At 44.7% G+C, this 14,742-nt stretch overlaps 1 protein-coding gene across 2 annotated transcripts; it reads right to left on the bottom strand.

Annotated features, from left to right (window-relative positions):
• Window positions 1-12,817: 12,817 nt before the first annotated feature.
• Window positions 12,818-14,026, bottom strand: LOC124674465 (HVA22-like protein e). 2 transcript variants are annotated; one of them, XM_047210510.1, is made up of 4 exons: window positions 13,799-14,010; window positions 13,665-13,691; window positions 13,461-13,583; window positions 12,818-13,385 (listed from the first exon to the last, which is right to left on the bottom strand). In XM_047210510.1, the coding sequence occupies exons 1-4, from the start codon at window positions 13,843-13,845 to the stop codon at window positions 13,103-13,105; spliced, it is 480 nt and encodes a 159-aa protein (XP_047066466.1). In that variant the 5' UTR covers window positions 13,846-14,010; the 3' UTR covers window positions 12,818-13,102. The 2 variants fall into 2 exon arrangements, with proteins under 2 accessions (XP_047066466.1, XP_047066467.1); XM_047210511.1 differs by lacking the exon at window positions 13,665-13,691 and having other exon boundaries at window positions 13,799-14,026.
• Window positions 14,027-14,742: the final 716 nt, after the last annotated feature.

Genomic DNA, 14,742 nt, shown 5'->3' with positions numbered 1-14,742 from the left:
GGCGAGAAGTACCCTGGTTTTCGTCGGCAACGACGGTTCTTTCCTCAACTTCCCCGCCTTCAGGAAGAGGGGGAAGAGAAGATAAAACTTGATGTTTCTACAAGACAACATATATCAACAATAAGTTACACTAGGGAGTCAGCAAAAAAGACGGCGACAAATATTCAAAATAGCAGTCGACAAAATAGCAGTAAGGACAATGATAATTTACCTTGGGGAGGGCGTTGGCGCCGCTATACGGCTCCACGCGACAGGTGGATGGAACGGCATCTTTCTTGCTGAGCGACGAGATTCTTCGGACAAGCTTCTCCAAGTCCTTCACTGCAAGGTCTTTGGAGAGCCGGTCGACATCTTCCTCGCCAGCGTACATCCAGAGGGGATTCTTGCGAGCCTGCAGAGGCTGCACCCTAATCCTAAGGAAATATGCGGTAATTTGAATACCCGACAGCTCCTTGCCGCGAGTATTTTGGAGCTCGCGGATACGGGACATCAGCGCCTCTGTCGCCTTTATCTCTTCTCCGGTGGCCTCTGCGTCCCAGGATCGGCGACGAAGAATTTCGGCACCTCCATCGAAAGGAGCAATGTTGTACTCCACCGAGTCGGGACATTCCTCGTGGACGTACAACCATCTTTTGCGCCACCCTTGGACGGAGTCGGGAAATTTGACGTCAAAATATTCGACATCAGGGCAAACGCAAATAACAACACCGCCTATGTTGTAGGCGATGTTGTGGGAGCCATTGCGGCGGAGGCAGAAGATGCGCTTCCACAGAGCCCAATTAGGATGGACTCCAAGGAAGCATTCGCAAAGAGTGATGAAAATAGAGACATGGAGGATGGAATTGGGAGTCAGCTGATGAAGCTGCAACCTATACACAAAAAGCAAACCGCGAAGGAAATCATGGATGGGAGAAGAAAGGTCGCGGATAAGATGGTCAACAAAGCTAACCCGATATTCTATAGGAGGCGTCGGGTAGCTCTCCTCGCTGGGGAAGCGCAACGCGTCCTTCTTCTTCATCAGCCCAAGTTTCTTCATCAGGTTGACGTCCTGATTGGAAATCTTGGATCTTTCCCACTCCGCCGTTCCCAGATCTTGCGCCACCATCTTGGATTCATGAGTGTTGTGCCTGGTGAGTCTTGCGCGTGGTGGCATCAACAATGGCGTAGGCATGAGTGGGAGTGTGGTTGAGCTTAGGAGGTCTTGGGTGCAATGGGGGATTTTTGGAGAGAGAACAGAGGTGCGGCGCGGCGAAGCGGCGAACAGAGGAGGAAGACGACCCTTTATAGGAAGTGTGCGGGTCGACGCACCGTTGGATGGAGCAGTAATGAATTTGATGGATTACACGTGGCCTAAGGGGTAAAATTGTATTTTCGCGAGGATGGAACTGGACAGGCGCTACAGCGCGCGTGCCAGAAAAAGTGGAGGACGTGTGCCCCCACTTGCGCAACGTGTCAAACTGCCGCAGATTTTGGGTCCACCAGTCAGTGACAGGATAGAGCTCGTGTTTTTCCGATGTAGAGGTCGTGGCTAACGTCAGCTTTGATGTCACTTTGACAAAAGAAATTCTCGACAGCGATGATACGAAGACCGGTCAAAGAACACAAGTGATGATAATTTCGTGAGCCTTTGGTCAAATACAAGTTTTTGATCAAATGCTCGGGGGCTACTTTTGAACAAAAAAGTTTCGGGTATGGAAAAATAGAAATGGCGAGAGCCTATGATCAAATGCAAGCATTTGTCCATAGCCTCGGGGGCTACTCCCATCGGGAGCGCTGGTCGCGCACCCGAGAAAAGCAAAGAGAATTCAAGAAAAATGACAATATAGCGACAAGAGGTGTGAAAGTGTTGAGCCTACAACCAAGCACAAGTTCTTGGCTGTAGCCTCGGGGGCTACTCCCATCGGGAACGCTGTTCGCTTGCCCGATGAAATTATAAAAAATATAATGAGCATATTTCGAGTTATACAAATAACTCTCCATATACTCCCATCGGGAGGGCAAGATAAGTCATCCGTTGACTCGAATAAATGTGATATTCCAACAGCCGAAAAAGCACTCGACAATATATTCTCAGAGCGCCTCAGTTGCGAATAATCTATGAATGCCGCAAAACTCTGCGAAGGTAAGACCCCGGATCCGTTCTGAGCGGCATGGCACCGTCTCTGACGTCGGTTTGCTACTTTTTTCCGTATCAACAGATACGAAGAAAAATCCTAACGGACGCGTTAGGTACCCGATAAAACATGACCGGGACTCGACAGATGGTAAGACCTTAAGCGGCACATGTCGAGTTAACACCAGTATCCCGAGATCATGTCCAGGGACGTGATCTTGAAGTAGGTTTTTGCGGATTGCCACTAGAGCAGTTAACTAGTACCTGATCTGTCAGATGAACTAGCCCCAATTACCATTATCCCTATATAATATATAACTGTTTATCTAAAGATATGTGATGGCTTGAAAAAGTTATTTGATGATTTTAAAGGTGGAGATTTTCCCTGATTCTTCGATTCAAGCAAAATCTCGGGGGCTACTGACATAGGCATCCCTAATGGGCCTGCCAAAGATGGTACCCGGGGTTTATTGAAGGCCCACAAGTCGAAGTATATAAAGTTCGGAAGCCCAATTAGTATTAAGGGAAAGTAGAGTTGTATTAGGTAATATAGAGACTTGTAACTTTACGGGTTGAACTCAGAGAGTCTCCCGGAATCTGTAATCTTGTGTAACACGGTACCGTCGGCTCCACCTCCTATATAAGGGGGAGTCGAGGGACAAAGAGAGGATCGAATCCATTGTCAACAAAACCCTAGTTTCTTAATCGTCGAGTACTTTTCGGCTGAAACCTTCGAGATGTACTTGCCCCCTACTTCCAACTAAACCCTAGTCTACAATACGTAGGCATTGATAAGTTAATCCCTTGTCAGGCGCGGCCTGGCCCTAGCCCGCGCCTAGGGGTGGTGCCACTGATACGTCCAAAACGTATCTACTTTCCCGAACACTTTTGCTATTGTTTTGCCTCTAATTTGTGTATTTTGGATACAACTAACACGGACTAACGCTGTTTTCAACATGAATTGCTCCGGTGTCTCGTTTTTGTGCGTAAATCCAACTTTCAGGAAAATCCCCGAATTAATGCCCAAGGGCTTATTTTTCCGTAAGATTCACGGAGCCGGAAGGGCAGGCCGGGGGGCCCACGGCCCCCACACCATGGGCCGGCGCGGCCTAGGAGGGGCGCGCCGCCCCTATGGTGAGGCCCCTCGGCCAGCCCTCCGACGCCCCTTTTCGACTACTTAACGCCTTCGACCTAAAAACGCACGGGGGTTAGACGAAATCGCTAGAAGACATCCGTAACACCGCCGCCATCGCGAAACTCCGTCTCGGGACCGTAAACTCCGTTCTGGCACTCCGCCGGGACGGGGAATTGGAGGAGATCATCGCCATCATCACCACCGACGCCTCTCCATCGACCAGCCATGTTTCCCCCATCCATGTGTGAGTAATTGCCCCGCTGTAGGCTGAAGGGGATGGTAGGGATTGGATGAGATTGGTCATGTAATAGCATAAGATTGTTAGGGCATAGTGCCTAGTATCCGTAATTGGTACTTTTATGATATTGTTGCAACTTGTTATGCTTAATGCTTGTCACTAGGGCCCGAGTGCCATGATTTCAGATCTGAACATGTTATCAATTCATGATGATATTCATTGCTTTATGATCTTACCTGCAAGTTGTATACACGTATTTTTGTCTAGAACCCGAGGCCCCAAAGTGACAGAAATTGGGACAACCGAAGGGGAAGACGGTGATATGAGGATCACATGTGTTCACGGAGTGTTAATGCTTTGCTCCGGTGCTCTATTAAAAGGAGTACCTTAATTTCCGAGTAGATTCCCTAGAGGCCCGGCTGCCACCGGCTGGTAGGACAAAAGATGTTGTGCAAGTTTCTCATTGCGAGCACGTACGACTAAATATGGAACACATGCCTATTGATTGATTAGTACTTGGATACCGTTTTATTATTATCTCGCAAATGCCCTACCTTGATTGTTACATGAGTTTCTCTCATCCATGCAACGCCCGTTCATCCATCCCTATGCCTACAGTATTTTAATCCTCGCTGTTTACTATAATCACTACTGCTGTCTTTGTTACACTGCTGCTCGATATTTCACTACCGCTATCGCTATAAAACCGTTACTACTGATAAACTCTTGCGAGCAAGTCTGTTTCCAGGTGCAGCTGAATTGACAACTCCGCTGTTAAGGCTTACAAATATTCTTTGGCTCCCCTTGTGTCGAATAAATAAATTGGGTTTTACTTCCCTCGAAGACTGTTGCGATCCCCTATACTTGTGGGTCAGCAACCACCCTGGCCTCCACCGATACCGCCCCTCCACCTATTTATTCACGATCTCGGGAAAACCCTGAATACCTGAGCCTCCATCCACAAAAAGTTCCATCGCAGCCGCCATTGCAGAACCCATCTCGGGGGAGGGGGGTTCTGAAGCTCTTCCCGGCATCCTGTTGGAGGGGGAAATCATCGCCGGAGGCATCTACATCGCCATGCCCACCTCCGAAGTGATGCGTGAGTATTTGATCCCTGGACAATGAGTCCATAGCAGTAGCTAGATGGTTGTCTTCTCCAATTTGTGCCTCATGTTTAGATCTTGTGAGCTGCCCTACATAATCAAGATCATCCTTATGTAATCCTACATGTTGTGTTTCCTGGAATCCGATGAATATTAAATACTATGTTGAGGTTGATTATATATTCATGTCATATGTTATTTATGATCTTGCATGCTCTTCGTTGCTAGTAGATACTCTGGCCAAGTAGATGCTTGTGACTCCAAGAGGGGGTATTTATGCTCGATAGTAGGTTCATGCCTCTAGTTTTCTGAAAGAGTGACAATAACTTCTAACATTGTAGATGTGTTGTTGTGTTTGTTTGTGTGGTAGGGTAATGCCGTGCTGGTTAGCAACTAATTCGATCAATTGATCCGTACAGCTGCTATGTATATACTGTATGTACTACGTAGGCTTTTTTTCTTTTTTGCGGTATACTGCCTAGCTTCTATTGTACGTACTCCATTCAGTAGCAAATTTTCAGGGCGAGCAAAGCTGGACGTTGGTGTTTGTAGATAATACCGAGCTGGCTGGCTCTGTTTCCTAAGCTGTGGAATCACGTGATGGATACAGCCAAAACATGATCAGTTGTGCCATCACGCTATCCTCACACTGTTCATCTTCTCCTACCTCTGCTACTTTGACTATAAGAGCAAGTACAATAAGTCCTAGTCAGCTGGCTATAAGCATTAAAATAATATATTTGTATCTAGTTGGATGAGAGAGAAGAGGAGTGAGAGTGTAAGTGGGCTCTTATGCAAGAGCTAGCTCTAGTACGTGCTACTAGGCAAGTTGTGTTAATGAAATGTGGACCATCCATTAAGAAAGTAGTACATTCTTATAGCCAACTATTGTACTTGTTGGCTACAAGTTGACTATAGATGACATGACATCTTCCTTATAGCCAACAACCGAATACTATTAGAATTGCTCTAAGGGCATCTCTAGCGGCGCGACGCATTTCAGACGCCCAAAAGTGATCGCGAGCGTCCGTTTGCATCGCCCCGCGGATATATTTTGTTCGCGTGTCCGTTTGCGTCTGGGTGTGCTCCCACCGGGGCGACCCATTTTTTGAATTGCAACATAGTTAAAAACATTCAAAGTAGTACATAAAAATGCATAAAAACTATAAAAAGTAGATCTATAGGCCTAAACTACTTGCTTCCTGACGGGCCGACACCGTCGTTGCGTTGCTCCGTCACCTGCTTCTCCGCCACCTCCCGCACGGCCGCTATGGCTCGGTGCGCCGCCGCATCCTGGCTCAGTGCCTGCTCCAGCCTCGCGTTGGCGGCGTCGTCCTTGAGCGTCTCAAAAGACTCGACGGTGGCCCTCTGCTCCGCCGCCTTCTCCTCCGGCGTCGGCGCATCAGGGTCATCGGAGGACCAAGATATCTCCGAGTGGGAGTCCTCTGCTGCAGCGGCGGCCGCCAGCCTGCGCTGTTCCAGCTCGGCGTCCAATGTCGTGTGTCCCGCCAGCTCCTCCTTTGCTTCCTGTGCCGCGAGTGCCAGGGCCGCGGCGTCCCTGACCGGGTGGAGGAGGTCGGTGCTGTCTTCGGAGTCGAACTCCTCGAAGGAGCTCGAGGCCGGAGGAGGTGGAGTGGGAGGTGAAGGTGGAGGTGGAGGCGCGGCAGCCTGACCGCATCCGGCGCTGCTCATGGTGGATCTGCTGGAGGCTGAGAGGAAGCGGCGCTACGACAGCGGCGGCTAGGGTTTAGTGGGGAGGAGATGAGATGCTCGCGCCCCCGTATATATAGGTCGGACGCAGGGCAACGGCCGCGCCACGCGTGGCATCGTCATTAATACGTGCGCAGAGGTAGGCGACGGCCGCGTGCCACGCGAGGCATCGCTATTTACGCGGCCGTAGACTGCCGAAGTGACGCCTCGCTGCCAGTACTGGCGGAGAAGACGCATCGACGCTGCGTCACTGCCAGGCGGGCCCGACGAAACGTCCGCCAGACACGAGCGGACACTTTCTGCGTACGCCAGAGACGCATCGCAGGCGCATATTTGGGCCAGGTTTGCATCTCCGCGAATGGCCCGATCACTCCGCTGGAGGTGATGCCAGACGCATTTCCGGTCACGGCGGACGAAAACGGTCGTTGAGCGACCGTTTACGTCGCGACGCTGGAGATGCCCTAAGGAGACGATAAACCATTCCTATGCCAGCTGAGAAAAGACAATCTCTAAGTCCATCCGTGCGAGCAAACTGGACGAGAGTTTAGAAAATATCACAAACAACAATTCGTTTTCAAGATAGCTGGACATAAACAAAATGGAGTTAAATCTGTTACCACAAGACTGGAATGGTCTGCTATGAGATATTGGGATATTTGAATCTGCTTTATGTATAGGATGCTTTGTGTGCAGGGTCCCCTTTTTATATTCAAACGTTGGGTTCCATGTGGTGGTAGAATTTGCGGGGCTGGTTTTTTGAATTCAAACTTTGGGTCCACTTCATACTACTCAGATATTAGTTGCTGATAGGCTGCACTAGCAGGTGTTTTTAAGTAATGTTTTTTGACCAAGAGGGACACGTGTCAATCAACCACTATGTGCGCACTTATCCATGTGCTCATCAGGCTTTATTCGAAAGCATAATATTGTGGTATTCTCCTTTGATACTTTATTGAGTTGAGTTAGCACATGCTTATACCATGTTATGACTATAACTAGTCAACTAAAGCCTCTATGATCATTTAGTTTTTAACTTGTAATATTACTTTATGCTATGATTGATAATATTTTGTCACTACGCATGATTATGGCCATTATTTCTCTCTTATTTGGTCGCTCTCAGGCTTTTGCTAGCCTTCGCATGTGCTGAGTATGAACTCTACTCGTGCATCCAACCACCAATAACCAAAGTTTGCCAATTTTGTCCACCATATCTACCTAGTAGCATTATTGCTATTCCAAGTATGATCATCATGTTTTTATTTATCTTCCAAATTAAATTTTGGCATGAGAAAATTAGTCAGTAAAGCTCTCACGAACTTGATGGTACATTTACTTTCTTGCACTTAATAAATTTGATCATTGTGACTATCTTATGAATTTTATATGTTTGCAAATTGGAAGTTGGGAGTTAGCACAACCATGTTTTCATGGGGAACGCTTTCGACATTGCACTTATTCATATTTAGCTGATGTCATGTTCTTTTGTTTAATGATGCCTAGCGGTGCGAAATAAAATAGAAACTTGTAAGTCTATGGAGTTTGTATATGAGTTAGGAAAACGCCTGGGCCGCTAATCTAAGCCATGCATCATTCATGGTGGAAATTTACAGCGAACCATAGTGAGCATTCTATGAAGCATTTTCAATAAAAAGCTATACCCATAGTAAATAAAAAATTGTTGAGATGTTCATTGTGTGTTTGTCTTGTCATTTTGGCATGGGATTTCTTCTACAAGAGTACCTCCATATTATCGGGCAAGAGGTACCCCGTTGGCAGTTCTCAATGATACATGTATACTTACAATGGCAAGAATTTATTTGGGACCTAAGTTGAGTAGCATGAGGTTTAGGTACTCGTATTCAAGGGGCATGGGATTTTCAACTTGTGATTTGCAAGCATATAGCTCATATTTGATTCACAATAACTTTAACCATTTAAGATGCTTATGATAGGAGCAATGAGAGCTCAAAGCTAATAAATACCATACTTTTTGTAAGATTTTTAAATCTTTTTTATCTTGCTTACTCTTTAAAGAGTCTCTCTTTTACTTTCATGTTAAGTCTCCATCTTCTACTTTATGCACCAATTAAGAGAGTATAGTTGTCATTCTTAGTTCAATGTGCATAGTCCCAAAATTATTATTGATTGATTCATGATTATGTCTATTGCTTGTTCTTAAATTACTTGTATCTAGTCACCCTCTGAACCTTAAAGGTGTCCTAGCATTTATGTTTTGCTACTCCATAAAGTACATGTTGAGTACCACTTTGTTATGTTTACTCTGTGCTCATAAATAAACAGTTGCTTTCAATGCACTATTATTCTTGATCCTTTGTTTGAGTTACTTCTCATGTTATAACATAGTTGCTAAGTTCTATTGATTAGAATTATATCTATCATGCCGATGTTTAGAGTACTTTGATCCCAGCTCACAATGCTTTATAATGCTTGATCAAGATTGTGTTGGCTTCATGTCACCTTAAAAATTATTTTGTTATCACTTACCTACTCGAGGACGAGCAAGAGTTAAGCTTGGGGATGCTTGATACGTCTCAAACGTATCTACAATTTTTGATAATCCATGCTTGTTTTACACCAATTCATATATGTTTTGCTCATACTTTGTTGCACTTTTATGTATTTTCCAGCACTAACCTATTAACAAGATGCCACAGTGTCGGTTTCCTGTTTTCTGCCATTTTTGTATTTCAGAAAAGTTGCACATAAAATATTCTCGAAATTGGACGAAACAAAATCTGAAGTCAATATTTTACCGTAACGAACACAGAGTCCAGAAGGGAGTCGAAGGGGGGCAGCAGAGCGGCCACACATGCCCTAGGCGCGACCTGGCCCTGGCCCGCACCTAGGGGTGGTGTGGGCCATCCTGACCTCCACCGACATCTCCCCTCCGCCTATTTATTCACGATCTCGGAAAACCCTGAATACCCGAGCCTCCATCCACGAAAAGTTCCGTCGCGGCCGCCATTGCAGAACCTATCTTGGGAGGTTCTGAAGCTCTTCTCGGCACTCTGCCGGAGAGGGAAATCATCGCCGGAGGCATCTACATCACTATGCCCACCTCCGAAGTGATGCGTGAGTAGTTCATCCCTATACTATGGGTCCATAGCAATAGCTAGATGGTTGTCTTCTCCAATTTGTGCCGCATGTTTAGATCTTGTGAGCTGCCCTGCATGATCAAGATCATCCTTATGTAATCCTACATGTTGTGTTTGCTGGGATCCGATAAAAATTGAATACTATGTTAAGGTCGATTATTTATTCATGTCATATGTTATTTTGCATGCTCTCCGTTGCTAGTAGATACTCTGGCCAAGTAGATGCTTGTGACTCCAAGAGGGGGTATTTATGCACGATAGTAGGTTCATGCCTCTAGTTTTCTGGAAGAGTGACAATAACTTCTAAGATTGTAGATGTGTTGTTGGTACTATGGAGAAAACAACAATATTTTATCCGAGAGTAATTCTATTATTTACTTTACACACATTTTTTAATGCGATAATCTGTTGCTTGCAACTTAATACTGAAAGGGGTTCGGACGATAACCGAAAGGTGGATTATTAGTCATAGACGCAGTTGGATTACGGTCTATGTATTATGTTGTAATGCCCAAATGAATCTCATATTTATCATCTTCTCATGTATGGTCGATATTCTTTCAATTGCCCAGCTGTAATTTGTTCACCCAGCATACTATTTATCTTTATGGAGAGACACCTCTAGTGAACTGTGGACCCTGGTCCTTTTCTTTACACTGATATCAACCACTGCAATCCTGCTCTATTTACTTACTGTAACATTTGTCCTCTTTAATTACTGCAGACATCTCTTTCCACTCGATGCGTCTAATCCTTTGTGTTCAGCAAACCGGTGAGATTGACAACCTCACTGTAAGTTGGGACAAAGTACTTTGGTTGTGTTGTGTGCAGGTTCCACGTTGTTGCTGACACCGGTAGTGCGCCCCGCCACTAGTCAGCTAGCAACACCTTCAAAAGTCACGCCTTTCTCGTATTGGTCGATTAAACATTGGTTTCATATTGAGGGAAAGCTCGCTCATGTGCTCATCACACCTTCCTCTTGGGGATTTCAAAACGCTTCCATAACAAGCGCCACCAAGATTGTTTGGCGCCTTCAGCGGAGCACCATCATGCAGCAGGAGGGTGAGGCTTGGGGCTCGCATTAGGCACCCGACGGTGCCGGCCACGCCGGTGGCCAGTAGGCTACGCGACTGCGAGTAGCCTCAACCATGGTGGTGCGTGCGATGGCAAGTCGGACGAGCGTCGTAGATTAGTTAAGGTTAACCTTCTCTATAAAAATGAGTCATTTTGGCCAAATATTAATGAAATCCCCTACTTATGTTTCTTGGAGTCGATGACGGGCAGGCCCTAGGTGGAATCAGAAGGACACTTGGGCACTCTGCGACGCTATCCGCAGTGACACATTTGGATCCTAAAATTGGGCTCGGATGGGTCATCACGAACACGTTGGTCCTGTTGTGTTGGCCCGTTGGGCTAGGATTTATTTGTCCTCTTATGCGTACATGCATCAAAAAGGAAATCATCTCTCTTGGACGAGGACGGGATTGAGTCCAACACGGATGATATGTAGGCCTTTATTTGTAAATGCTTCAAATTCATATATCAAAGTTTTAAAAAATATAAAACAAATTTCTACAGATATAGAGATAGCCAATAAATTATACTATAATAATGTAAAATCTCAATGCAAACTAATTTGTATTCTAGGTTACACGAAAATGACAAATTTAATACTAATTTATCAGATTTTATCAATTTCATGTAGCCTAGAACATAAATGAGTTTGATTGAGATTTTACACCATTGTAGCATATATCATTGGTTAGCTCCAAAATTTTGTTTTGATTTTTCTTGAAACTATGAAATACAAATTTTAAGTGTTTGATTATAAAGAGCTACGTGTAGCTCGGTCTATAAAACGTCACACTCCAAATAGAAAAAAGTGTCTCTGACTCTTGGCCACTAGTACTCTTGCTGTTTAAAAAAATCAAAGATCATACATATTTGTTTCAGAAAAATATAAAAGTAAATCTGGACATAGTAAATGACTAAACCTACAAGCATGCAAATTTTTAATATGAAATTCTTTATATTGTAGGCTACATAAAAAAAATCTATTAAAATTTGGAGATTTGAAATATGCATACCGGGATCCACACATTTATCTTTTTTGTGTAGAATATTTCGTATTTGAACCAAAAATATATTTTTCTGCATTGTTAGCAATCACAGGATACATCGTTTGTGAAGTGCGATCAACCAAAAATATCAATATCTACAATATCTAGAACCTACGGTATGAAAGACAATTTGATGATGGTTCTAACGACATTGATTTGTTATTGGACGTTGTTATTTTTCTCTATATACTTGATTAAGCTAATAAGTTTTATGAAATTTGGTGCTAACTAAAACTAATACACACTATTTGGCCACATAGGGGTTATATAGGTCTTGACCGGGTTTTGGTTGTGCTGTATCACAATTCTGTATCAGCTACAGATAAATGCAGGCCTCTTGGGGCAACCAACTCCATAGTAGTCGTTTGTAATCGGCTATGAATTCACAAATGCAATAGAGATCGCATAGTACGTTTTAGTGTTTTTTGTTTGCTATATGTAAAGTGCTTAGTTTGGACCCATTTTTGACACTTGTCACTGAAAGGATAACATGATGGGGTTCTTATTTTACAACAAAGATAAAACATGAATGTTGGATGGAGAGAACAAAATGTAGTTTAATATAATTTATTTCTTGTAAATTGTCTATTTTTTTGGATAATTAGTGTATATTTTTTGCAAAAAAACTTCTTTATTTTCCCTAGATGACAAGTTTTATTGCTACTTTTGGTCCAAGTACCATCAACATCATTCCCACTTGACAAGATTTAAATTTGACCAAATCTAAAAGGCAGGGTAACTTGAAAATGACGGAATATTACGTTTTGAAGGTTGAGAAGATAGGATCTCTTGGGAGTTGGAGCTCGGCTTGTTTTTTGGAGAAGTTCAGAAATTATATTGAAAATGTAAAAATAATAAATAATATGCATGTACATAAGGATATAGTCTACCATCTTGTAAAATTTCAATGCTAAATATCTTACAATTTGGGATACACAAATTCTGACAGATCTTGGGAGTTTAAAAATATTTACTGTTGACTATACTAAGATCCACACTTTCAGTTTTTATGTACTCCAAAGTATAAGGTAATTTCATATTGAGATTTTACACACTTGTAGGATACATCTTAACTATATACATATTTGTTTTTCAGTTTTTTCTGAATCTTTGAAACCAGGTCTTCGATTTTTTTTTTTCAAAAAAGGAGTTACCTGGTGCTTAAGCTCTAAAACGCCACACTCGACGGCAGAAACTCGCTTTATATAGATAAACTCATACTTATGTCTCTCTCACGGAAAGCAGATGTGGGTTATTTTTTGGAGCAACAGCAGAGAGGTTATTGTCAGGTCCGTCTGAATCCTCATTCATCAGAGAATCTGATAATGCATTTACAGGCTAAGATCAACCCAAACCACTAGTCCACTGTCCACGGGGAAGAGCCTCTACGCTCCCATTCCAATGGTGTTTGTTCACACTTCACACATAGATGTTGACCATGCCCACGCATGTAAACTACTACTCCAGCTGCAGAAATGGAAGGAAAGAAAAAGAAAAAAAATGGACACCACAACCACAAGACAGCTGCAGGGATCTATGAATCTCTGGTCAGTGACTCGGACCCTCAGTGCTTTTCATGATCCTTCTTGGAACCGACGAAGGAGAGGAACTTGCTCTTGGCGTTCTCCTTCTCCTTGGGAGACGTCGAGGGCGACTTCTCCTTGGCGCCGTTCTCCTTCTTGCTCAGGCTCGTGCTGCTGCCGCTGCCGCTGCCGGGGTGGTTTGTGAGCCCGTGCTTCCTGAGCTGATCCCTGACGAACCTGTCGTAGATGAAGGCTGCTCCCCTGAAGTTGGGCAGCGCCAGCCACGCCAGGAACAGCAGCTTCAGCTCGTACCAGATCGGTATCCTGAACAGAAATGAAGTCTCAGTCAGTAAAACCACCACAGAAATCAGGAAAATCGCCGTGGACGAACCAGCTTACCAGTAGATGAGGGACTCGAGGACCATCTCCACGAGGGTAACGAAGGAGTAGAGGATCCAGTAGGCGAGCCACTGCTCGTCGTCCAGCTTCGACGGGCTCTCCATAGCCTGCACCGACGCATACCTGCACACACAGATAACATGGTTCAGCCCATGGTTTTTCCACAGATTCCAAAATTAACAAAACCAAGCAAGGAAGACTTACAAGGGGTACAAGAGCATCACGCCAGGCCTGCAACAAGAACGAACAGAAACAAGTGGTTGCACAAGGATTAGTCGAGCTTAATTAGAAAAGAACTGCAGCAAGAACCGAAGAGGAATCGATTGATTTGGCCATACCCTGCGAGAGTGTGGAGATGGGTCAGCACAGTCCAGAGCTTGCTCATCTTCGACAAGTCCTCTTCTTCCCGGTGTCTCGAACGGAAGTGGTGGAGAAATCACTGAACCAACTAATGCTTGTTTGGATTTGGATGTTTTCTTCCAGCCAAGAGGAAGGTGAGGACTTATATGAGCAGCGACGATGTGGCTATGGTGCGGGACACTTGGCGAGGAGCCATTGGAAGTGGGTCTCTTTTGTTCTACGGCTTGGTGGTGGCAGAAGGAGACCTACACACGTGGCGACAAGATGCAGCACCGACCAGGTCGGCAGGCGCTTTCCTGCATCGAAACCTTCTCCAGGGTTTTATTATATTAGAGAGATCTGGGAGATGGCAGTTTGCTAGTGGCTGGGTAAATAAATGGAATTGGGACTTCTGAGGTCACCACCTACTACTAGTGTTAGTTTGCGATGAATTAGTTGTTCTTTCCAGAACTATCAAAAAGACCTTTCGTCGATAAAAGAAATTTGGACACCATACAAAACCGTGTTTCCTTATCATCAGTCACCCGAAACAGAGCCATCACCTCAACCGTAAGCACACTTTAGTGGGCACAAAGCGTGAGGCTGGGGCGCACGCGCTGCGCCGGCCGCCGGACGAGCAGCGACCTCGAGCAATGCCACACCACCCAAGTGCCACACGTCTCGGGCGACGAGAGTGACATAAAAGAAGGCGTCAGGTCGGCGGGGCTGGCCGCTGATCTGATCAGCACAACGCCCGTCGCCCGTCGCGGCCGGTGGCTGCACCAGGCTGGACATTTGAATATATCTATTTAGATGAGCACATTTTCTATTTAGCATGATAAAACGGTAATTGTTCCTAGAATTTTTTACAAAGACATTTTATGCAGCAGACTACGGATGTTGTTGCATGCTCGTTATCACTGTTCTAGTCAAAATATTTGTT

The sequence above is a fragment of the Lolium rigidum genome, chromosome 7, assembly GCF_022539505.1.
Source record: "Lolium rigidum isolate FL_2022 chromosome 7, APGP_CSIRO_Lrig_0.1, whole genome shotgun sequence".
Lineage (NCBI taxonomy): Eukaryota > Viridiplantae > Streptophyta > Magnoliopsida > Poales > Poaceae > Lolium > Lolium rigidum.
This window is presented reverse-complemented; position numbering and strand designations above follow the sequence as displayed.

Bases quoted from the DNA above. Each gene is read 5' to 3' on its own strand.
- LOC124674465 (XM_047210510.1), bottom strand. From the start codon at position 13,845: ATGAGCAAGCTCTGGACTGTGCTGACCCATCTCCACACTCTCGCAGG. The intron at 13,584-13,664 runs GTAAGTCTTCCT...CTGTGTGTGCAG, and splicing joins GTGATGCTCTTGTACCCCTT to GTATGCGTCGGTGCAGGCTA. The intron at 13,386-13,460 runs GTAAGCTGGTTC...ATTTCTGTTCAG, and splicing joins CTCGAGTCCCTCATCTACTG to GATACCGATCTGGTACGAGC.